At 52.4% G+C, this 25,508-nt stretch overlaps 1 protein-coding gene across 5 annotated transcripts in view; it reads left to right on the top strand.

Annotated features, from left to right (window-relative positions):
• Nucleotides 1-25,508, top strand: part of RAP1GAP2 (RAP1 GTPase activating protein 2) — a 218,189-nt gene that overhangs the window by 29,042 nt on the left and 163,639 nt on the right. For 3 of the 5 annotated variants that reach the window (XM_067714885.1, XM_067714884.1, XM_067714887.1), the window contains one exon: nt 6,024-6,059. In XM_067714885.1, coding sequence (XP_067570986.1) covers nt 6,024-6,059 — 36 coding nt within the window. Of the gene's footprint in view, nt 1-5,650; nt 5,672-6,023; nt 6,060-14,504; nt 14,624-25,508 lie in introns of those variants that run through there. The other 2 variants (XM_067714888.1, XM_067714889.1) reach the window with 2 other exon arrangements.

The following is a 25,508-nucleotide window of genomic DNA, read 5'->3' as shown; positions in this document are numbered from 1 at the left end:
TGACTTGCAGTCCTTCCCAGAGAGCCATGGACTCCTCGCTGCCCACCACCACCCAGAAGAAGAACGGAGGGGTCAGAGCAGGGGCAGCTGGAAGCTGCGTGGGACCGAGGGAGGGGGTGGAATCATAATAGATAGTACATATAACAGCTCCGGGAATGGTTTGGAAGCCCTGTGCTGTGTTTACGTTCATTTATAATCTTGTGAGGTTGGTGGCAGCCACTCCCTATTATGGAGGAGGAAACTGAGGCCTAGAGAGGTTAGGTAAGTTGCTGGAGGTCACACAGCTCCAAAGCTTGGGAGCCTCAGCACTGAGGAGGCTCTAGAATGATTCTCGCCTCCCTCCCGAGCTTATGCGGTAAAATTGGAAGCTACCCGGGAACTTCCCTTCTCTTGCTCCGGGCCCTTACTCTGGGGGGCGAAGACGGCACCGGCCCTTCTGGACTCTCAAGTTCAAGTCCAGGCTGTGAGCTCTGTGCCCTTCCTGCTGATGCAGCCAGGCCCTTGCCGCTCCTTGGTCAGGTGTCTGAATCCCAGGACTTGGTGTCTTTTGTGGCTGCCGTGCAAGGTGGGAGAATCCAGCCAGGTCTTGAAATGCTCCTCCCTGCCTGGTCCTTGGGCTGCCCTTCGGACCTTCAGATGCTCGGCCCTGGGCCTGTGTCTCCTCTGGGTCTGCGAACATTTGGCCCAGGTGGCCTCCTACCTGGGTTTTATCTGGGTGTCTTTGCAGACTATGAGGGCCTGAATCAGAGCATCTCTCAGCTGTGTCTTCCCCTGGAATATGTTGGTGGACAGCAAGCACACATGGTCACATGTGTGTACAGATAAGCATAGATAAGACGGAAGGCCGGAAGTGCCCAAGCTTACTGTGACGGCAACCCCTCCTCTCTCTCCCACATGGAAGCATGTCAGATGATGTGCTCCAATGATGGGCTCACTAGGAACTCCCTCTAATTGATAAAAAAAGTAAGCACTTTGCAAAAGGAATGTGGGTTATTGGTTATTAGTAACCCACGTGACGCCTGGGCTGAGGCTGTGGGCCGTTTCTGGCTTACCCTGGTGGTCCATCCTGTGGTTCAGCAACCCTGGGGAGGAGAGGGGGGAAGCATTGTGGGAGTGAGTCCTACTGGGTCCGATTAGGTCTCCTGCCCACTCCCAACCCAGTCACTGCAGCCAGGAGGGTGAAGCCCTGGCTGGCCAGGCCTGGCCAGGTGTCCCCCCCCGGGGGCAGATGGAGCGCAGAGCTGTCTTGCTCAGACGGAGGCCAAAAGGATGCAGGACAGGCAGGACCCAGGGGGTCCGTGGTACCTGCTGAGCATCTCCTGAGTGTGGGGTGGGTGCAGTAGGGGTGACAGATCTGGGTGTGGAGTGGACGTCCAGCGGGAAGCCGGTGGTCTATGCAACCCTAGGGAGTGAACCACTCGATCCTTCCTTTTCTGATGAAGGTGAGGGTGGAGGGTGCAACCTGAACCAAGGACCACCAGGCTCCTGCTGGGCAGCCAGGGGGGCACAGGACCCCACACCTGCCACCCCTAGCCCTGACCTCGGTCAGGACCCTGTGCTGCCCCCATAGGGCCTGAGGCCCCTTGTGTCCCCTGCAGCGGAGGAGTCAAGAAGATAAAAATGCCTGTGCCCTTTGTCCACAGCCTGGGGGTGGCCCTCTGGCATCACAGCGCGGATCTGACTCCCAGCTCCGGGGAAGGTGGGCCAGTGGGAAAGGCCAGTGGTGGAAGCTTCTCCACTGCTTGGTAGGGGCGGGGACCTGGCACCCCGCCGGTGACCCTCTACCCTAGGCTGCTGTATGTATGTGCCGCACTCTTCGACGGGGCTCTCATTAGTGAGCACCTACCGTGTACCAGGCATGGCAGCACTGGTGCAGACAGAGATTAGGACTAGCCTGTGGGTCCAGTGGGAAAGGCAAAGACGTGCACGTCGGTGCCACCTGCCACCTCTGCCACTGCCGGCAGGAGCTCAGCACTGCTGACCTCTGTCTAGACGCTCAAGGGCATCTGAGCAGTACAGATCTGTGCCTGTGCCTGTGCCTGTGAGGGCGCCTTGTAGGCGTGTGTGCGATCTGAGCGTGCGCCTAGGTGTGTGCACGTATGTTGATGTGTGTGTGAGCGTGTGTTTGTTTGGGGAGCTGTATGTGCACGAGATGGATGTGCAGGTGTCTTTGTAAACGTCTGCACGCACCTGCAGGTGAGTGTGCAGTACCTACGTGCACGTGTGTGCCGGCGTCTGCTGACGAACGTGAGCACGCATGCGCCTAGGTGGACCCGTGGGTCCTGTGCATATATGTGTGCACGTGTGTGCGCCCCTGGGCCCACGTGGGTGCACGTATACTTGTGTCCACACGCGTGTGCATGTGGGGCAGGTTTATCTGGTACGGCGGAGGGAGAAAGGCCAAGGTCCCGCCTCCGGCAGCCCCAGGGAGTCGGTGTGGGCCCGCGTCGGCAGGGCTCCCTGAGCCTTCCAGCCAGGTCTCTCTCCCCCTCCCAGGCACAATCATGGTAATCCTCGGGCCTCCTTGGGTTCCGGGCAGCCTGGGCTGTGTGGGGCAGAGCTGCCAACCCGGGCTGTGGTGCAATCTGCCGGCCGAGCCCCTTCCGGAGCTGCGGGTTCCTCCGGGTGTGGGGAAGCTGCCCTCTGCGACCTCCCCTGCCTGTCTTGGTGCGTCCTGGGGGGCAGGACACCCCTCCCACCCCGCGGCCTCACCCACAGGAAGCCGGGCTGGGGGGCAGGCAATGGGGGAGGTGCCACGCGGGGCACCCCGCCCTTTGCCGGTGGCTGTCGACCCCGCTGCTCCGAGGCCGCAGCAGTCTTGCCAACAGCCTCGGGGTCATCGCTGGACCAGGGGCCCCTCCGTCAGAGCCATGTTTGTCAGGAAGCGCAGCGTCTCCTTTGGGGGCTTCGGATGGTGGGTAACAGATGGGAGGGAGGGTGAAGGGGTGGGAGCGAATCTGGCCGTGAAGCCCGGTTGAGCCTGTGGCTGTGACCTGGTCTGTAGGGAGCAGTGCGGAGGACTTTCAGATGCTTGGGCGGATGGAGATGGAAGATCCTGTGCGGGGGGCACCAGGCTTTTCCTCACTGTCCCTTGGGTACAGTCTTCTAGGGAATTCAGAGGTCGGAGCTGGAGCCAGTGGGAGTGTGACTCTGGTGAACGTGGGCCTCTGTGTCATGTGTTTCCATAAACGTGTATGTGCATCTGTGATGACTGTGAACACGTGTGTATCTGGGACTGTGTGTTTAGGTGTGCACGTCTGTGCGGCCGGGTGTGAGGTGTGTGCCTGGCTGGGTGGGTGTGCCGACGTGTGGCCACGTGTGCACTCTGCGCTTCTGAGCGGATGCTGGTGTGCGCCTTGGAGCTTCTGTACCTGTGTGTGCTCTTGTCTGTGCGTGTGTGTTATGCTTCTGTCTGGGTCATCTCTGTGACTTCGTGGCCGGGAGAGTGTGTGGCCTGCTTGGCCTTTGGGCTGTCTGCTCTCTTCAGGGGTGAGCAGTGAGAGGACCGGGCAGGCCTGTCGCCAGGGGCCCCTCCCCGCCCTCCCCCTACAGCCAGTCTGAGCAGCTGGGGCTGTGCTCCAGCCTCTCGCCTGACCCTCTGGGCCACCTTTGCTGCTAAGTTTCTGTCTGGGACAAAGGAGAGGCTCTTTCCTCCCTATGGGGCCATAAAGTGAGGAAAACTGAGGTCAAAGACTTGTCTCTGGTTACCAGCTGCCGGCAGCTTCTCCTCAGCTGGGGAACGGGGTCTAGTGGTTTTCATTATCAGTTTCCTTTCAGCTTCTAGCTTTGGAGCGTCGTCAAAGAAGAGGTTCCCACTGCTGAGGGGGGGGAGGGTGGCCAGGGCTGTCCTGGTGTGGAAGCTGGGTGGCCAGTAGCGGGGGGCGTAAGAGGCGAAGGAGAGTGGGAGGGAGCACAGGGGCTGCAAGACATGGGATGGCAGAGCTTCCTGGTGGGGCTGGAGGGTTAGGGTGGCTATCGTGCGGGGATGGCTTTCAGCAGGGAAGGGGTCTTGCAGTTGTTTGAGGGCTACATTACAGATTCCTGGAGCCCTGGTCCACTCCAGACGGTGAAAAGAGTCTTGGGGGTGGTATCTTCAGAGCTCCGTTGGATGCCAGGGTGGATGTCCAGTAGCACTGGTGGACAAGGTGATGAGAGTGAATGGGATGCGGCAGGGGAGGGAGGAGAGAGATGGCACCCGGAAGCACCTGGGGACCTTGGTTTCCTGAAAGGGGAAAGCTCAGTGTCACAGGGCTGCCCTATCTCCCCATCTCAGCCCTGCCAAGCCATAGACCCTGCCCATTGAGGCCACACCCCCGTGGGAGCCCGGTTGACTGAGTAGGTGTGGACGTGGGTCCCGGGACCGGGGCTGCTGTGGCCCAGGGTGTGACCCAGAGAGTTGGTGGGTGGCGGGTGGCGGGTGGTAGGGTGAGAGGGCATGCTGGGAGACCTGGGTTAAGGCGCCGCTCCTCTTCTGCTCTTTGAGGAGCCCAGATGGGACACTTCCTCTCTCCACGTCTCAGTTTCTCCATGTGTAAATGGGGAATTTCTGCCTTACCCACAACAAAGGGATGTTGTAAGAATTAAAAAAGTTTCCTTGGGAAAATATAAAATGTAAGGGCTTATTGATAGAGGTTCCAGTTGGGTTGCTCTGGGTAACAGATGTTGTAGCAGAGTGCAGGGATCTGCTCCTGGGTCCACCTTACTCCCATTCAGTGAGTTGAATGGGGGAGGACGAGGCTCTCCATACCAGAGGGGGTTAGGAACCCAGTGAGACCCCTGGGGGCCTCGTGGAAGCACCAAGGAGGGGGCCCAGGGGGCCCGTGGGGAAGATGCTGGGAGGGGGGACCTGGGCCAGGAACCGCGGGTGTGGCTTATTTTGCTGTTGGGAACTGAGATCGGAAGGCGCTGGGAGTTGACTCAGGGTGGAAGGATCCCACCCCCCAGCTCAGGGGCTTGGTGCTGACTCGTGGTTGCTGGGGCAGCTCTGCGTCCTCACCGTGTGGCCCCTGACACAGCTCCCCTCCTCCCTGGGGCCCCAGTCGTTGCGTGTATGGGGAGCTCATGGCAGAGCTGAGCTGCTGGGCAGAGGTGGCTATGAGAACTTTCTAGGGTTTCAAGCCTCCTGGAGGTGGTGGTGATTTTGGTGGCATTAATGACAATGATGACATGGCGCAGTGGTGACACTGATGGTGATGTGACCCTGGTATTTGTGACCCCTAAACCAGAGGAGACAGAGAGTGGGAATCTCGCCTACCTTTCTGTCTCTGGAGAGAGGAAGGGGCCTCTTTTACCAGCCATAAGGGCTGGCATATGCAGAGGGTAAAAATAGAAGCCTAGCAGCCCTGCCTTGTCTTCCAGCAAGGGTAGGCGCAGGCTGGGGTGGAGTTGCTGGCTGCCGGGACAGTCTGCCGCAAACGTGATCTTCCGGGCTCTGAGCTCCTGTGCCCGACAGACCCCACCTCCTGTGCACCCTGGCGCCTGCTGTCAGGTTCTGTCTCAGGAGTGGCTTATGCCTCCTTAGAGGAACTGGCAGCTCCCAGAGCAGGAGGGTCCCTGGTGCTGGAGGTTGCGGCATCTTTGTAAAGCAGAATCCCAGGAAATATCCATGCATTGATTGTCCAGCCGCTGTGACCCATGAGGCTGGGTTGCAGAGTCCTCTTCCGGAGCTTGGGTAACGAAAGCAGAGATGGCATATAAAGTGCTTTAGATCCCTGGGTCTGGAGTCAGATACTGGGATCCAGACCGGGCCAGTGACTGTATCCTCCCGAGCCTGTTTCCTCATCTCTAAAATAGGGAGAATAACAGGACCCATCTCACTGGGTTATGAGTGGCTCCGGCCCTCCCAGAGCTCCCAAGTCCTCCCTTTCTGGGCTGGAGGAGAACTTCCTTCCTCCTGAAGCCACATTGTCCATGGCCCTGCGGGGCTGGTGGTCTGGGCTGGCCCCGGGACCTGTCCCCTGCAGGTGCTAGGTGGGAGCCTTCAGCCCTGGCACTGACGGAAGCCCTTGCTTTTCTCTTGGCAGGATCGACAAGACCATGCTGGCGAGCCTGAAGGTCAAGTAAGTAGCCACTTCCTGTTACGTAAAGGTCAGAGGTGATGGCAGATGGAGCTCTTCTGGGGCCCTCATTTCCCTCCTGGTTGTGGAAAACGTGAGCGGGACTGTTGCATTTGTCAGATTCTCTGTCTCAGTCCAGGGGCTTGTGGACTTGGAGGAGGCTGGACTGGGCTCTTGATTCCCGAAGTATCCGGGAAAAGGCAGATGCTGGGAAGCAAGCAGGGGGACCCGTGTGGTGGACATGTGTATAGCAGTGAAACTTTCAGGCCACAACTCAAGGGTATAAGAAAGATAATTGTATTTTCCATCACTTTAATTTTTATATTTTAATTTTCCATCACTTGTAATCATTTTATTTTTATATATAATATGTGTAGCCCCAGTCCCAAGAGGCTATTTTTTTTGCCGCACTGCACAGCATGCAGACTTCCCCGACCAGGGATTGAACCCATGCCCCCCTGCAGTGGAAGTGTGGAGTCTTAAGCACTGGACCGCCAGGGAAGTCCCAGGCTGTCTTTCTGACATTCCCACCTACCTGGAAAATTGTGCCACACAGTTCTAGGACCTGGCAAAACACCCCAGCGTGTGTGTGTTTGTGGGTAGTCAGTTGGTCATCGAGTCATCTATTACCAGATATCTGTCGTCCTGATCAGCCCGGCCCTGAGGCTCTCTGAGAATTCCAGCACCAGATTCAGGGTCTGGGGAGTGATTGTCTGCCTCAGTTTACCACATGTCTGCTCGTCTGTCTGGGGAGCCCTGAGCAGACACCCCTTTGTCCTAGAACCTCTGACTGCGCCTCTCTCATCACCTTCGTTCTTTTCCCTCTGTGTTTCTGGCCAAACCATTTTGCCTGCACCTGGATCCTCTTTCCCCCTTGAGACTTAACAAAAGTCGGTTCCCGACTGCATCCCTCCCTCGGGCAATGAGTACTGACCAACCACCTTCTCCAATGAAGTGAGTTAAAAAGGAGAGAAATTTTAGGAGGGAAAAACAGCATTGGTCCCTAGCTCAAAATATTATCCTGCAACACGTGAATTGGCTCAAGCATGAAAAATTCCTCTACTAAGTGTCCTCCTCTGGAGGCAGCCCCAGCTGCTTGTAACTCCCCCATCTCAGCTGAAAGGTTTTCCAGGCTGGCCTCTCTCTGCCATGCCATTTAGTTGCCAGCACTGACTGTGCATCCCCTGGGTACACTTCCCTGGGCAGAGCACAGCCAGTCTTGCGAGTTGGCATCTAAGCAGGGGGCGGGGGGGGGCTCAAAACAAGGAAGCTTCCCACTCAGGTTTGTTTTGCTCAGAAGGGTGAGGGTGGGCAGTTCGCAGGGCAGGGATGGATGGAAAACTGTCCCTGCCCTCTGAGAGCTTTCAGTCTCTCTGTAGAGTTGATGCCAGGGATGTAGTGGGAGCAATCTTGGAAGACTGCCAGGAGGAGGTAGATTCGAAAGTAGCTCTTAAAGATGGGGCGGGACGATGGGCCTGTCTGTGCCTGTGCTGATTGGCGGGGGGTGTGCATCAGGGCAGTCCAGCGTTTAGGGCAAGTCACTCTTGGGCAAGACACTTAACTTCTCTGGACTTCAGTTTCCATATCCTTTGTCCAGTGGGCACAGCGATGTCTGGCCTTCCTAGAGCTTCCTATCTGCGTATTGCATGAGTTGCTAGGTAAGAAGCTGAGTTACTAAGGGGTGTAGAGTGGTAGGAGTGGGTTTTTTTGGTACCGTCTTGGGACATCTAGTTCAATTTCACAAGCGTTTATTGAGAGCCTGTTTGTTTTTATTTTAACTAGTAAAGATGATACATGTAACCTGCAAAGGAACTAGTTACAAGGTGGAGTGAAGGGCTGGGGGCATGGGCCAGTGTTGAGATTGGGACCCCAGTGGGCTCTCTGGGTATGTGGGGGACAGTCTGAGGTCTTAGGCCTTGGGGAGGTGGTGTTGAGAGGATGTTTGGGACAGTGTGTAGGACTGTGCTCCTACTTGCACTTGGTTAAGATTCTTTTGATTGCAAGAAACAAAAACCCAGTGTAATCTGGTTAAGCAAAAGATGGAGTTTATGGAAAAAAATCCCAGGTGCCTCAGGGAACCCAAGGGGAGGAGGTGGAGCTAGAGCTCAGGGGGCATTGAACAGGAAATGGAAATGCATCCCCCTCAAAACCCCAGCTGCCTTCCTTGCGAAGATTGATAAACTGATCCTAAAATTCTTATGGAAATTCAAGGATAATCTTGAAAAAGAAGAACAAAGTTGGAGGACTGTACTTCGTGAGTTCAAATTTACTACCAAGTGACAGTAATCAAGAGAGTTTGGTAATGGCATAGAGATAGACACACAGATCAATGGAATAGAATTCAGAGTCCAGAAATAAACCCTCACATTTGTGGTCAATTGATTTTCAACAAGTACAACATGTCATGACAATTCCATGGAGAAAAATAGTCTTTCAACAAATGGTGCTGGGACAACTGATATCCACATGCAAAGGATGAAATTGAATCCCTGTCTCACACCGTATACAAAAATTAACTCCAAATGGATCAAAGACCTAAATGTAAGAGCCCAAAGTATCAAACTCTTAGAAGAAAACCTGATGAAAATCTCTGTGGCCTTGGATAAGGCAATGGTTTCTTAGGTATGACACCCAAAGCACAAGCAACAAAAACAACAAGAACAACAAACTGATTAATTGAACCTCTTCACAATTAAAAACTTTTGTGTTACAAAGGACACCATTAGGAAAGTAAAAAGACGATGCCCAGAATGGGAGAAAATATTTTTAAATCACATATCTGATAAGGGACTCATATCTAAACTATATAAAGAACTCTAACAACTCAATAATACAAAGACAAAAAGAATTTAAAAATGGGCAAAGACTCTGAATAAACATTTTTCCAAAGAAGTTATATAAATGGCCAATGAGCACATGAAAAGATGTTCAACGTCATTAGCCATCAGGGACTTGCACATCAAAGCCACCGTGAGATACTACTTCACACCCACTAGAATGACTACAACCAAAAAGACAGATAATAACAAGTGTAGGTGAGGATGCAGAGAAATTGGAAGCCTTACACGCTGCTGGTGGGAATGTGAAAGGGTTAAACGCAGAGTGACTGTATGACCAGCAATTCCATTCTTAAGTATACATCCAAGAGCAATGAAAACATATGTCCATAGAGAAACTTGTATGTGAATGTTCATAGCAACATTATTAATAATAGCCCCAAATGGAAATAATCCAAATGCAAAGATACAGTCTTCTTTTTGGGGTGATGAAAATGTTCTGGGACTAGTTCGTGGTAATGGTTGTACAACCTTGTGAATATACTGAAAACCATTGAATGATAGGCTTAGAAATGGTGAATTCTACAGTAAATAAACTACATCTCAATAAAACTGTAAAAAAAAAAAAGAGGGAATCTGATTGGCCCAGCATGGTCCAATCAGTTTAGCTGGAGAGATGGGGTTTATGGGTAAAATATGTCTGCTGCAGCCAGCTCTCTCTGTGGGAGGGGTTAGTTCTCAGAGAAGAAGGATGAGTTGTGGGCTGGGCAGATACCATAGGAGGTTTTATCCCATCACCCCCATGACTCTTAGGACTAAAAGGAAGATCAGTAGCTGCTCCCTCATTCTCCTCCCCGCTAATACCTAAGAAGAAATTCTGCCTGGGTACCCAGGATACGGCTCTGCTTACTGACAGGTCCTTAGGCAGCCAACTGCATGTGCTAGGGCTCTTCCAGGTACCCAGATGCTGCCTTCCTTCGGCTTCTGCTGGGTGAGACATATTTCTGTACTAATGCAGCCCATTGGCTTCTCCACTGAGCACCAGATACCCCTGGACTGCAGCCCATGCTCCCGATTGCCTCAGCTTCTTCCGCAGTTACCTGGTGTCCTTGACACGAAGACAGGCAGCCATACAACTCCTGGAAGTGTCCCTGAGCTATGCAGCTCTGAAGATCGGGGTTCTGCACCATTATTGAGCACTTACTATGTGCTCACTTTTCATCACAGTTTCCCTGCGGTTTCACAACCATCTTGGGAAGCAGCTACCACTACTGTCTGCATTTTACAGAAGAGAAAGGGAGGCTTGGGAGGTTAGGAAGCTTAGTCAAGGTCATCAGGGAGTAGGTCATGCAGCTGGGATTTGAATCCAGGTCTGTACTTCATGGCTGGTTCAGTCCAGGCTGGAGCTAAATAGTTCTCAGCACCTCTCTCCGCCCTACTTTCCCACTCTTTTCCCGATTTAGATAGAGAGTCTGGTGCTTTGGCCCCAGAATGCACCCCTGCCTCCACAACACTGTGGATGGGAGGGCCCAGCTCCCTGCTGGAGGCCCAGGTTGAGAGGGGTCTGGGGTAGCTGATGATGAAGACTCTCAGAGGCAAGGGGTGCTGGGGGCCTGGAACCACACAAGAACACTGGATGGGGGGGTGGTGGCAGCACATAGAGGAGAAAAAATTGGGAGGCGGAGACTAACAAATTGTTAACCTCTCCAAACCTCAGTTTGCCCATCTGTAAAGTGGGAAGGTTGGACTGGTGCCCAATCTGCTCTCTTCTAGCTTTGACGTTCTGGGACGTTCATGCCTTTTGTCCTTTTGCATTTCTCTCAGGACCTTGATGATGGTAGGTGCTCGCTGTTGACTAAGCAAATGCATGCACGAATGAATGAGTGTCTTTGAGAGCAGAGGTTCTGCATACTTCATCTCTGGCTCCCCAGAGCCTTACACCATGCTTGGCATATAGCAGGTTCTCAGTCTATATTTGCTGGACGAATTAATTCTGGGTCATCATGGTTAGCCCATCACATGAGATGGAGGGCTGGAGAGAAAGAGGCAGGGACACCAGGTGGGGAGCGCCGCTTCACCAGCCTGCTCCCAGGCCAGCTTGGGATACGGTCTGTATTGCGGTGGTTGAACCATAGTCTGACTGGATTCCCACAGGGGGAACCTAGGTTGGCAGGGCCATGTGTTTGCTCATGGAGGTCCTTGAAGCAGCATCCAGAGAGGACGACCTGAACTGGGAGCCTCTGGTACTTTCCTCCACTCTTCTTTTTGCTGCTCCTTGCCCTCCCTCTCAGAGACTCCTGCTTCTTTGCTAAAGAAAGAGGTGTGTGTGTGTGTGTGTGTGTGTGTGTGTGTGTGTGTGTGTGTGTGTGTGTGTCTGCTGCATGGGCTGGTAAGCCATGTTCCAGCCATCTGAGATGACTGTGATACACAGGCACTGGCCATCGTGGGACGGCGTGAGCGTGGAGGTGATTCGGTGCAGCTTGTCTCTGCTGCTGGGGTAGGGCATCAGGCACATTCCTGATGACCGGGAAGTTAGAACCCATTGCCCTGCAGGGAAAAGAATCCAACTTTTTAATTGATGGTCCCTGCTCTTGGTCACTAGAAGTGGGCATCTCTAAATAGAGAGAAAGTGCATAAGAGCGCCCAGAGGTCACTGTGCCGTCTTATTTCTTCCTCAGGAGAAGGAGGGAGAGGGCCTGGAGGAGCTGTCTTCCCAGCAGCCTGGCTGGGGCAGCATTTCAGCTGTCCTGTGGTTTGGTCAGAAGACACCACACAGCCATCTGTACTCTAGGTTTCAGATTTCACCAGCTAAGATTTAAAATCTTAGAAGGGAGGAGAGCACACAGGGCAGCAGCAGACGCTGTGTCTCAGCGTAACTTCCCTTTGGCCCTGGGGTCCCTGATGGCAGCTGCTGGAGCCATTGTCCATGCAGGATGGGGTCTTGCCACATCTAGAAAGCTCAGCTTCTGGCTGTGTCACAGCCCTTGTAAACTCAGGGCTTCAGTCCCCATCCTATGAGGATTACGTACAAAATCTGGGCGATTCCCTGTACAGACATCTGCCTCTCCAGGTTCTCTTGGTGTTGTTAGCAAGGCTACATTCTCGGGGGGTGCGGGGAGAGCAGAGTCAGGGCCCAGGCAGCTGTGCATCAAGTCTGTGCCTCAGCTTTCCAGCCCTACTGGAAAGCCCGTCCCTCCACGGTCCACCCCTTGATTCTGATGTAACGGCCTTTTTTTTTTTTTTTTGGCTGCATTGCAGCACGTGGGATCTTAGACCAGGGATCAAACCCGCAACCCCGGCATTGGAAGCACAGAGTCTTAACCACTGGACCACCAGGGAAGTCCCTGTAATGGCTTTTTTTCATGCATCAGTTGAAGGTCACGATCGCCAATTTACTTCTCCCATCTTTGACCACCAGGTCTTTGCTTACTGCAGATACAAGACTCTTTGAGGCACAAAGGTGTTTTAGAACCTTCTGAGGCTGCCCCATCTGAGTCAGCTCATCTCCTGCATATCTAGGGTGTCTGCTGAGTTTGCCGGGGTTGCCAGAGGCAGGGGGAACTTGATGTTCTGTGGGGTTAGAAGGCGGAATCAGGTAAGCTCACGTTTACTGGGCACCTGCATTTGAAGCCCAGTGCTAGGCGCTGGGGCTGGTGGGGAAGCAAAGGTGAAAAAGACACAGTCTCGGGACTTCCCTGGTGGCGCAGTGGTTAAGAATCCACCTGCCAAGGCAGGGGACGCGGGTTCAATCCCTGGTCTGGGAAGATCCAACATGCTGCGGAGCAGCTAAGCCCGTGCGCCACAACTACTGAGCCTGCGCTCTAGAGCCCGCGAGCCACAACTACTGAAGCCCGCACGCCTAGAGCCCGTGCTCCGCAGCAAGAGAAGCCACCGCAATGAGAAGCCTGCGTACTGCAGTGAAGAGTAGCCCCCGCTCGCCGCAACTAGAGAGCCCGCAACTAGGGAGCCCGCGCGGCGGCAACAAAGTAAAAAAAAAAAAGACACAGTCTCTGCTCATGAAAGCTTATAGTCCCATAGGGAGACAGACAGACAGACAGTTGCAATGGAATGTGACAAGTGCTAACAGAGATGTCCTCAGAGAGGACGGAGGAGGGCTTCCTGGAGACTTGGTGATGCCTCAGCCATCTCCAAAGGTGAGCAAGCCCAGCCCGGAGAGGAGAGACACTCGGGGCAGCAGCAACAGCGCACAGGCAGTGAGGTGTGAATGGCGCGGGCTGGGAGGGACCTGGGTGCGGTCATGACACCAGACAGATCATGGGGTGCGACTGCGGCGTCAGGCTGGGCCTCGTCCAGGAGCGTGGGAGGGCTGTGTGGAGGGCTGGGCTTGCCCCTCTGTGTGGCCGGGAGCCATGGAAAGGCTTTAAAGCAGGGGAGTAACGTGGCCAGATTTGAGTCTGAACGCCCCGCTGGCTGCCATCTGCTGACTCGTTGGAGAGGCTTGAGGCTAGAGCAGGGCCAGTGGGGTTGGGGAGAGTGGACAGACTGGAGAGCTCTTGAGGAGGCGGACTCCCCAGCCTGGAGCTGGTTTGGATGTAGGAGGTGGGAGCAAGGGGAAGGGGAAGGGTGAAGACTCAAGTTTCTGGGTGAGCCTTTTTTTTTTTTTTTTAATTATTTTTTAAAATTTTGGCTGTGTTGGGTCTTCGTTTCTGTGCGAGGGCTTTCTCCAGTTGCGGCAAGCGGGGGCCACTCTTCATCGCGGTGCGCAGGCCTCTCACTATTGTGGCCTCTCTTGTTGCGGAGCACAGGGTCCAGACGTTCAGGCTCAGTAGTTGTGGCTCACGGGGCCTAGTTGCTCCGCAGCATGTGGGATCTTCCCAGACCAGGGCTCGAACCCGTGTCCCCTGCATTGGCAGGCAGACTCTCAACCACTGTGCCACCAGGGAATCCCTCTGGGTGAGCCTTTGAGTGGATGTTGGTCCCGTGTACGGAGACGGGGAGTTTGGGCAGCTTGGGGGTAGAGGGAGGGAGTAAGGCTCTGAATTACAGTCTCTGCTCCTGATTTCCCCTCTCCCCTCCCAAGTGGCTGGCTTAGGTCCTGACCTTTATACCTGCCCCCCACCCTCCCATAGAAGGGTACAGAGGAGAGAAGCAGCATCCTGAGGGGTGAAGGGGGTGGTCGGCCGCCAGGGAAGCAGGCTGGGCAGTGCCCTCTCCCTGGCCTTGCGGGCAGAGCTGGTGGTGGTCCCGGGGGCTCTGCACCCCCCCTCCCCCCAGCTCCAGGTGTGCCTTGGCAGGTGAGCACCAGGTGAGCCCTAGCTGGTGCCACTGCTCTTGTAACCGACAGCTGGCCACGTGAGATGTGCAGGGAACCCACTTGCAGACACGTTCCAGCTGGGGCTGAGGGGCACATCCCTGTTTCTGGCTAAAGTATCAGCCCTGGTTCATTGATTCTTTAGGATGGTCCCTGAGCCTGAGAACAGTGCTGGCGCGTGTAGGTGTGTGTCGGCGTGTGTGCAAGCTTGCCCGTGCAGGTGGACATGAGCTTTGAGGGCCCATGTGGGTGACTGTGTGGTGTCTTTTTTGGCTTTAGCGAGTTCCTATGGTAACCACGAACATGCCTGTTTTGGGATCTGGAGTCGTGGGGCGTGAGTGGCTACGGGGAGAAGCAAGGCAGGCGGGTGCTTAGCCGGCGTTTGGGCTGTGGCCTGATTTCATTGCCAGGCACTGGGAGAAGCACCTAAAGGTGCCATTTGCCAGGCAGCAAACCCCAGGGATTTGTGTGCTCCTGGCCTCATACTGGCCGGTCCCCGTCATGCCCAGGAAGCCCTGGTGAGTCCCTGTTCTGATTTCTTGATGGACAAGCAGCTCCCTGGGTCTCGACCAGGTCTGGTGGGTATCTGATGATGGGCAGCAGGGAGCTGGCTGGCAGCTCTGGCCAGTAGGTACTGGGCATTGGGGCTCTTCTGAGATGGGTGCGGGATGGTGGGCAGGAGGGGCTCTGCTTATTCCTGGGGCCCCAGGGGGGTTTTTCCTCGTGGCTGGTGAGCCGAATGGTGCTTGTTGATCCCGTGGGACAGGGCTAATGGCGACAAGGGCAGGGATGCGGGGGAGCAGGATGCAGATGGGGCGGCCTGTGGCCTGCCAGCCCAGGTCCAACTATCCTGGGCCCCCCCCCCTCACTCCAGCTCCCTGAAAGTCCTCGTGGACGCTCAGGGCTCTGGCCGTGCCCTTGAACTTCTTCAGAGGCCTGCTGGCCTGTCCTGGTTGGGAAGTCTCAGGGTCCTGTGAGGAGGAGGCCAGAGGGCTCTGCCTGGCTCACCGGGAGCTGGATTTCGCCAAGGCTAGGGGAGAATTGCTCCCGCTGGGCTTTGGCGAGAGGCTTTGACTCCCCACACTGTGCATGCCTTGTGCTTCCGGTCCACACACTGTGGACCCTGTGGGTGTGTCAGGACCCCTGCATCCTCTTGGAGCGGCTCCTGATGGACAGGTGCCCGGGAAATACTCAGAGGGGTCTGGAGTTGGGGGAGCGCTTGCTTCTATCGCCTTCCTCCTGCTGGTTCCTCTGGGGCTGGGAGCAGGGAGTGGGGATGGAGGTGTCAGGAGGGGATGTAGATGGCCTCTCTGGCTTGTGCTGGGAGCCCCGCTCAGGAGCTAGCTGCTCCCCCTGCCTCTGAGGGGGTGCTGGGTGAGGCTGTGCTGGGATGGGGGCTGTGTGGCAGGGGTTGCTGGGGCCTGTGGTCCTGGTGAAGGGCAAGGGGAGCAAGGAAGTAGACGTTCTATGCTTTTTCCAGACCACCTCGGCCTTCCCTCTGGAAGAGTCTAGAGCCTAATGCCCAGCACCTGTCCTTGGGGGTGCTGGAAAAGGGAGAGGGGAGCCTTCAGGAGAGATCCCCAGATCTCTGGAGTCCTTGAATCTTAGGGCCTGAAATAAAAAGGTCAAATTAGCCACTATGTGAATCCCTTGTGCCCCTAAAACTAGTCACCCAGCCTGAGCTTGGTTACCTCCAGTGACGGAGAGCTCATTATCTTGTAAGGCTATTATATTGCAATACAGCTCTGATTGTTCAAAGCTGACCATTATTTTCATCTGGAATTTCTGTAACTGCTGCCGCTTGGTCACTCATCTCCCACCCTAAACAGGGCTAATAACCCTGCTTTCTCCCGAGAGCCCCTCAGAATATGGAAGGTGGCTCCTGTTCCCTGAGTTGTCTGTGCCCCTGGCGGGTCATCCCTGGCCTCTTTGGCTCTGTTTGGGATTTCTCGCTGCCTGGCCTGATCTTTGTTGGAAGTGTTCAGGTTTTCTAGGCTTCCTTTCAAAGCCTGGCCAAAGGGATTGGCCCTGGGCAGCCTGCAGGAGCCCGATGGACATGAGGATGGACAACGAGAGATCAAGGGCTTCAACCTCCTTGTTTACAGATCAGTACACTGAGACCCCAAGTGGGGATGTGCCTAACTTGAGACGGCCCAGCTCGAAGGCAGTGGGTGCAGGACCAGGACCGCGGAGGTCGGCGGTCGGCCTCTGTGCAGTGCCTGGCCCCTTTCCTGCTTTCCTGTCAGCTCCTCCATCTTCACCACTTTCTGACTTAGGACCTGGTCTCTTCTTCCTGAAGACAGACCTGATGCCTGCAGGGATCTGGCAGGGCCTAGTACAACTGCCAGGCGGGGCCTGGGGGCACCGGCAAGCACACATCTGTGCTCTGCAGGAATGCCGCCTGCCTCCCCAGATCTTCCACGTTACAGGAGAAGCTGGAAATCTGGAGTTTGGGCAACATCTTGACAACTAGCTCAAGAATTAAAAAAAAAAACAAAAAAACAAAGCCATATGTAACCCATCCTGCAGGCCAGATTCACCCCACCTGTGTGCCACTTCTGCTCCAGGTGTGTCAGCCCTGCGGGTCTCAGCTCCTATCTCCCTGTGGCCTACTCCCTGGTCCCTTCTCCCCAGTTCACCCCTTCCCTGGTGCTCTCGCCACTGCCTTCAGCCACTGACTGGTCATTTCCTGCTCTGGCTCCAGACTGGACTCACTCTCAATTAATCTTTTCTCTCTTCCTAATCCAGTTCTTTCTCTGTCACTGGGTTGTGAAGCCCCCGAGTCACGGGGATTGGTCCTCTCCTGCCCTCCTCCCGGTTCAGGCCCATTATCTCCTGCCCAGATGGTGACAGAGCCTCTCTAATTAACCTCCTCCTCGGGCCTCCGCCAACTCTAATTCATCATCCCCACAGCCATCTCTAACTTCTCCAAGGAGGCCCGTATCCACAGCACCGATGGTAGACCTTGTTAGTCCTGATTCTGCATGGGCTTGTCCCTGAGACCCTGGTTGGGGACTGGGCCGTCTTTTTTTTTTTTTTTTTGAATTAACTAATTAATGAATTAATTTTATTTTGGCTGAGCTGGGTCTTTGTTGTGGCACGCGGGCTTCGCTAGTTGTGTCGCGTGGCTCTCTCTAGTTGCAGCGCGTGGGCTCTAGAGCGCGTGGGCTCAGTAGCTGCAGGGCGTGGTATGTGGGATCATAGTTCCCTGATTGAACCCAGGCCCCTTACATTGGGAGCACGGAGTCTTAACCACTGGACCACCAGGGAAGTCCCCCTGGGCAGTCTTTGTTTGTGTTTACTCCCCAGTGACTTCTCTTTCTGGCATTAGAAAAACTAACTGTCCATGGTCCACAGAAGATAGTTGGATCCTCTGTGCCCTCAACCACAGCACTGGTTCTCAAGCTTTTCTGCACTTTGGTATCACCTGGGAGGCTTAAAAAAGTTCTCATGCCCAGGTTGCACCCAATTCCAGGCTTGGAAATCAGAGCATCTAGGGTGGGACCCAGCATCAGCACTTTTAAAAGATTCCCGGGTGATTCCAACCTGCAGCAAAATTTGGGAACCCCTGTCCCAAGGGATAAACGAGTGTGACGAATGTCAACGGCTCAGGTGGGGCTGGATGTTAAAATGGGCCGTAAGTGGGTGAGTCTCTCTAGCCCAGGGTTTCTGTTGACAGTTGGGGCTGGAGAATTCTTTGCTGTGGGGACTCGCCGGTGCACTGTAGATGTTCAGCAGCATCTCTAACCTCTGCTCATGAGATGCCAGCCACCTACCCCCTAGTAGTGACAATCAAAAACGTCTCCAGGCTTTGCTGAGTTTCCGGGGCAGGGGTATAAGAGCTCCCCCGACCCACTGAGAAACATTGTTCCCAGTCCAGACAGGCCCACCTCTACAGCATTCTAAAGCACGTGCAGAAGAAAAGGCTACCAGCCGGTGAGCCCCATCTTAGTGGTTAATTCATTGGGCTTTGGAGTCAGGCAGCTTATGTTTAAATCCTGATTCTACCAGCTGGGTGACCTTGGGCAAGTTATTTAGCCTCTCTGTGCCCCAGTACATATCTAGCTGTTCCCCCCCGACCCCCTTACAACTGTGTCTCCTCTTGACCTTTAGCTCTAGCCGGGTGATGGGATTTGCTGTTTCCTGGCGCTTTTCAGCCTGGATGGCTGCTTCTGCAGAAATGCCTTTACTTCCTCCTCTCCCAGCAGCATCAACCCTCCTGTCCTTCCAGGACCAGCTTAGATGCTGCTTCCTCCGTGAACACCTCCTTCCCATTGAGGACGAAGCACTCTGTTCCTTGTGCTCCTGGAGCAGCTGGAACCTCAAGGGTTCCACATTTATCTCCTCCTGCCCTGTGCTGGTCCAGTGGTTTCTGTCTGTGTCCCTCTCCCCTTGAGGGCTGAGGCCGTGGGAGCCTCTGGGGTGCCCAACCTGGGCTCCGTCACTGTTTGTTGTCCAGGTGAGGCGGCTGACCCCTCCCTGCCTCGGGCTGAGCTGTGAACGGGTCGGGTTACGGCACTGTCATCCTCCACCCACGGCCCAGCTCATTCTGAGAGGGTGGAGTGAGCGGAAATCCGTGCCCGGCAGGCCACAAAGCCACATAACTGAATTTTGGAGCCCTGCCCTGGGTGTGTGTGTGTGTGTGTGTGTGTGTGTGTGTGGCAGCAGCTCTTACCTCTTCTCGGTTGCCTTGCCACCAGCTGATGCCATCTGGAATCGAGGAGCATTGAATCACAGACTTTCCCAGGACCATTTCTGGGCCGAGGAACAGCCCCTGACCCCACCCTGCCACGCCTTATACAACCCTGTCAGTCAGCTCAACCCAGGGGACCACTAGTTGTCTGCCCTGGCTGCCGTGCAGACCCACCCTGGGGACTCTGCTTCCTGAGGCCTGGGTGGGGCCCAGGAAACCTGTGCCTTATCAGGGCCAGAGGTGGTGCTTCTGATGCAGCACGTTTTGCAGCTGTTTGGGAACTAATGACATTTAAAGATCTCTTTTCCCCACAGTACAGATTCAGTGGTTAGGTTCATGTGCTCTGGGAGGTCTTGGTCAAGTTATGTAACCTCTCTGTGCCTTGATTTCTTTTTCTGGGGATAATAATAATACCTATATGTAGGTACTATTGTTGTGAGGTTTAAAGGAGATAGTCCGGGTGAAGCATGGAGCACAGTGCCTGCTACATTGTTAGTGCCAGGTAAGTGTTCCCTGCTTTAATATTTCTGATATTGGTAATAATAGTCCTGGGCTGGGGAGATACACGTAACCACGTGACATGCCCGCATGCATGCAAGCATACCCCCATGGGCAAACCGGAGCGATGTGCACCCACACCCAAGCCTGCTGCTGAGGACAGACGCGTGCAGGTGACAGTCACCGCAGGCTCACGCATGAACACATGGTCCCTTGATAAATATATGAGGAGGGCAGAGGTATGTGTACACGAGGCCCAGATGATCGGGGTTTTTATTTCATTCGCACTCTGACATTATTCCAGGAGTTAGCAGCACCTGGGCTGAGCTCGGGGAGCTCAAGGTGCCCCTTGTTTCCATAGCAACCACAATGCAGTAAAAATAGGAGGACCAGGGAAGAGATGGAAGAGGCCTGAGCCAGCTGCGAGGCTGGGGCCTCCACGTCCTCGACCACACGGAACCTCCTGTTTTGTTAGTTTTTTAGAACAACGACATGGCAAACCGCTAGGACTCATGACCCAGAATTGACCGTTGTTAACATTTTGTTTCATTTTCATCAAATCGTTTTTAAAAAAAATTGTGGTGAAATACATACAGTGGCATTAAGTACATTTATAATGTTGTCCAACTATCACCACTATCCATTTCTCGAACTTCTTCATGATCTCAGATTGAAACTCTGTACCCATGAAACAGTACCTCTCCATTCCCCGCCTCCCACCAGCCCCTGGCACCCACCATTCTGCTTTCTGTCTCTATGAATTTGACTACCCCAGGGACCTTACATAAGTGAAATCATGCAGTATTTGCCCTTTTGTGACTGACTTATTTTTCTTAGCATAACGTATTCAAGGTTTATTCACGGTGTAGCATGTGTCAGAATTTCCTCCCTTTTGAAGGTTGTATATTATTTTATTGTACGTAAATGCCGCATTTTGTTCATCTGCTCATCAGTCAATAGACGCTTGGGTTGCTTCCACCTTTTGGCTGTTGTGAATAATGCAGCTATGAACATGGGTGTACAAATATCTGAGTCCCTGCTTTCAGTTCTTTTGGGTTATACCCAGAAGCTGAATCGCTGGATCATGTGGTAATTCTATATTTAACTTTTTTTTTTTTTTTGTGGTACGCGGGCCTCTCACTGCTGTGGCCTCTCCCGTTGCGGAGCACAGGCTCCAGACGCGCAGGCTCAGCGGCCATGGCTCACGGGCCCAGCCGCTCCGCGGCATGTGGGATCTTCCCGGACCGGGGCACGAACCCGCGTCCCTTGCATCGGCAGGCGGACTCTCAACCACTGCGCCACCAGGGAAGCCCTGAGCTTTGTTTTTTAAGAAAAGAAGTAAAACATCATAAAGTTAAGTTCCTGGAATCACTCCTTCTTGGCCCTGTTACATTGCCTCTTCCGTCAGTAGAGGTGAGCTCTGTCAGCAATTTGGTATGCTTTTCTCAGTCCACATTTTTAATACTTTCACGTTCATAAGATAGGTATCTAGAAACACAGTATAGTTTTTTGTGTGTATTAAAAATTCACCTGCATGATGTCCTTTTGAATTTATACGTCATGGTGGTGTTCAGGCATCAGCCTGCCGGGGTTCAGGTCCTGACTCTGCCACTTGAGAGCTGTGAGACCTCAGGCAGGTTACTTAACTTCTCTGTGCCTCAGTTTGTTCATCTGTAACTGGGAATAAGGGTAGAACCTAAAACCTTCTTGTAGGGTTATTTTGGGGATTGTGCAAATTTACATATGTCAAGTGCTTAGAACAGGGTGGGCACGTAGAGCACACTAGATGCGTTAGTTGTTACCATTATAGTTCTGCATTTGTGCCACTCCACATGGATTTTGGAATCCATCCATGGTATCAGAGATAGGTGTAGCTCCTCCTTTTTAATTGCCATGTAGTATTTTTTGTTTTTCTTTTCACATAAACATATCACATTTTTTGTTTCCCCCGTTGTATCTCCTACTGATGGAAACTTAAGGTTGTTTGCATTTTCTGATGTTGCAAACAATGCTGCAGCCCTGTCCCCTCACCTGACCCTCTCTGCATTTGTGTGAGAGGTCACCTGGAGAGGGACGTGGGGGGGGTGGGGCTGGTGGGTTGCAGCTCTACCGGATGCAGCCAGATTGTCCTCAAGAGAGGTTTTACCATTGACACTCCTACCAGGGATGTGTGAGAATTCTCCTAGAGTCCTCTTCCCCACGTCCTCACTGATATTTAATTTTTACATTGATGTGATGGACCACAGCACATTTTATTTTATTATTTATTATACAGACATTAATTAATTAACTCTGAATAAGTGAATGAAAACTCACATGACCTCTTTGAGTCTCTCTCCACAGACCTGGATGGAGGTGCTTCTGCCCTTTTTTCTTTGTTGTAGCACAAGCATTTTCCCATATTGGTACAATCTTTTTTTTTTTTCCTTTTAAAACTAGCATTTTTCCTGATGATAAAAATAAGTAAGGGCTCGCTGTAGATTTAGAAAATGCATACAAATATTGAGATGAAAAAATAAAAAGCCATCACCCACCACCTAAAATGTTTTCACTTTGATGTGTTCCTTTATAATCTTTTTGTGCTTTTTAGCTTCCTTTTAAAACGTACTATATAATGACATTTTGAACACCATTAAATATGCTTTAAAAACATAATTAAAAGTATTGCATACCATACTATCATTATAATTTTCCATAGTTAATCACTGTTTTATTTTTATTTTTATTTATTTATTTTTGACTGCTTTGGGTCTCATTGCTGCACGCGGGCTTTCTCTAGCTGCAGTGAGCCGGGGCTACTCTTCGTTGTGGTGCGCGGGCTTCTCATTGCGGTGGCTTCTCTTGTTGAGGAGCACGGGCTCTAGGCACGCGGGCTTCAGTAGTTGTGGCTCTCGGGCTCTAGAGCGCAGGCTCAGTAGTTGTGGCACATGGGCTTAGTTGCTCTGTGGCGTGTGGGATCTTCCCGGACCAGGGACTGAACCCGTGTCCCCTGCATTGGCAGGCGGATTCTTAACCACTGAGCCACCAGGGAAGTCCCTTATTTTTAAATGTTAAGGTTGTTTTTAATTTTTAAAAAAAACACTAAAAAAATTTTTTTTTTGGCTGCACCGTGTGGCTTGCGATCTTAGTTCCCCGACCGGAGATTGAACCCAGGCCCACGGCAGTGGCGCCGAGTCTTAACCACTGGACCGCCAGGGAAGTCCCTGTTATTATTATTATTTTTTAACATCTTTATTGGAGTATAATTGCTTACAATGGTGTGTTAGTTTCTGCTTTATAACAAAGTGAATCAGCTATATGTATACATATATCCCCATATCTCCTCCCTCTTGCGTCTCCCTCCCACCCTCCCTATCCCACCCCTCTAGGTGGTCACAAAGCACCAAGCTGATCTCTGTGCTATGTGGCTGCTTCCCATTAGCTATCTATTTTACATTTGGTAGTATATATTAAGTCTATGCCACTCTCTCACTTTGTCCCAGCTTACCCTTCCCCCGTTATTATTATTATTTTTTTTGCGGTACGCGGGCCTCTCACTGTTGTGGCCTCTCCCGTTGCAGAGCACAGGCTCCGGACGCGCAGGCTCAGCAGCCATGGCTCACGGGCCCAGCTGCTCTGCGGCATGTGGGATCTTCCCGGACCAGGGCACGAGCCCGTGTCCCCTGCATCGGCAGGCGGACTCTCAACCACTGCGCCACCAGGGAAGCCCCCCCGTTATTAGTTTTTAACTATTTTTAATGCTCAAAAACGTCTTTGAATATAAATCTTTGTGTGTATCTTTGATGATTTCCTTTGGCTACCAATAAAGGTAAAATGTTTTCACACATTTATTTTTTAATTTATTTAAGAAAATATTTCTTAATGACTCTTGCCTATTTTTCTATTGGTATATTCATATTCTTCTTGTTGATTTCTCTCTTTTAATTAAAGCTGTTAACTCGTTGTCATTCATATTTTTATTTACAAATAATTTTTCTCAGTTTACCCTTTGCCCATAAATTTGACTCTGTTGTTTTTTGTTGCAAAAGTTTTCAATTTTAAGGTAGCAAAATCTGTCAGTCTTTTTATTTGTGACTTCTTTTTTTATTTTTATGCTTAGAAAAGTCCTTCTCCATTCAGAAAGTTGGTGGTTGCCTGTATGTTCTTTTTTAAAAAAAATAGTTTTATTTCCTTTTTACATTTAACTTTTTGATCCATTTGAAATTTAGTTTGGGGTAAGATGAGAGATAAACTTACACTTTCATTTTTTCCAAATAATCAGTCAGTTGTTCTAGCACTAGACTTTAGTTTTCCATTTCCACCACTAAATTCTTACATATCCAAAGGTACCTTTTTGGGCTTCTGTCTTATTCCATTGACCTGTCTCTTGAATCTTGTACGGCCCAGAGGTGAAATAGAGCAAGTTTGCTCAGGGAGTCGGTGTGGCTGGGGTCTCAGAATAATGAGGATTCAGGTCCAAAAGGTGGGGGCCTGGTTGTGTTGGTGGGCCCTGAACGTCAGACTTCAGAGCGTGTGTTCAGTTTATTGAGCTATGGGGAGATAGATAGTTGGAGGTTTTGAGTAGCGGTCTGGAGGGTCACTGTGGCTGCTAAAGTAGAGCCAATGGGACCCCACTAGAAGCAGATGGACATGGACCAGTAACCGCTCAAGCGAGAGATGAAGGTGGCTTCAGGTGTGATGTGGAAACAAGATGCTCCACGGTAGAACCTGCAAAATGTGGAGACTGGCCGGACTTGGGTTGGGGAGCCAAGGACTGTGCCCTGGTGTGGCAATCCAGATAATTGTTCTATTAATCAGTTTTTGTTTTTTTTTCCAGGCTGTAAAAACTTAGGTAATGATGGTTTGGTGTAGAGCTATGTAGGACTAATAATTATTTTAGCAAACGTTGAGTGCTTGTTCTGTGCATCTGCACTGTGTGAAATGCTCTTATATGCATTATCTTAACCCTCACCCGATCCCTGTAAGATATGTGCCCTGATTCCTATTGCACAGATTAGGAAAATTAGCCTCAAAGAGGTTGTCACTTGCTTCAGGTCACACAACTGGCAATCTGGGAACTGAACCAGATTTATCTGTCTCCAAAGCCATGCTTGTGTCTGCAGTCTAAAGACAGAGAAAGGCCCTGGGTAGCTCTCCAGTCATGTGGGGGCCCAGCTCCTCCAGGATTGGGGTGTGCAGCATTCTGGAAGCGTGGAGCCCTGCCTTGTACCCGCTAGCAGCTCCAGGGGCGTGGGCCCTCTTGTCTTTCAGTAATAGGCTTCCTTCCTCCTGCCTTCCCTGAATGTGTTTTGTATTCATAGGCCCTAGAAGAGGACCTAGTTGGATCAGTTGTTCATCATCTGATTGGTCAGGACTCTCGGTGGAATTGGCCAGAACCCAGGTCTCACCAGCCTACGTGAAAAGGGGATGTCTTGGTTTTCGTAACTGGAAGGACCAGGGAGCCAGTCTATCTTCCCCGAGGCATAGCTAGATTCCAGGTCTCAAACAATCCTCCAGACCAGTGCTGTCCAATACGGTCACGTGTGGCAATTTAAATTACTTAAAAATTAAATTACTTAAAAATTCAGTTCCCCAGTCACACTAGCCACATTTCCAGCGCTCAGTAGTCACTGTGACTGGTGCCTCCGGTATTGGACAGCGCAGATACAGAACATCTCCATAGTTACAGAAAGTTCTGTTGGACAGCGCTGGACAGACTCCCCTGGAGATCTCCAGACGAGCCCAGAGATTCTACCCAGTCTGTGACAGGTCAAATGCTGATGTTGAGAGATATTCCCAGATCTCCAGTTCCAGAAGATGTCTGCGCTCCATAAATCCGGAGCCACTAGGTGGCGCCAAGGAGGCGGCCACAAATTTGATCTTTGGAAGCTGGGAGCTCACACCCAGCTCTTGCCTCCCTGGGCCTGAGAACAGAACTGGTCCGCACCCAGTTCAAGTGTATTAAGTCGTGGGTCCTGGCTTTTGCATTCTCATTCAGACACCCCAGCCCCCCCGCCAGCCACACGCGCACACACACACACACACACACACACACACACACACACATCGCTCAGGGCTACACTCTGAGCAACACAACCCCTAAAAGGCACGAGCTTGGTCGATGCCACCTTATGTTATAACAGCAACAAAACCAGCACCGGCTTTGTTACCTCATTCCACCCTCACCACTGTCCCGTGAAGTGGCTCCTGCTGTTCTCCCCATTTTAAAATGG

The sequence above is a fragment of the Pseudorca crassidens genome, chromosome 19 (assembly GCF_039906515.1).
Source record: "Pseudorca crassidens isolate mPseCra1 chromosome 19, mPseCra1.hap1, whole genome shotgun sequence".
Taxonomy (NCBI): domain Eukaryota; kingdom Metazoa; phylum Chordata; class Mammalia; order Artiodactyla; family Delphinidae; genus Pseudorca; species Pseudorca crassidens.
This window is presented reverse-complemented; position numbering and strand designations above follow the sequence as displayed.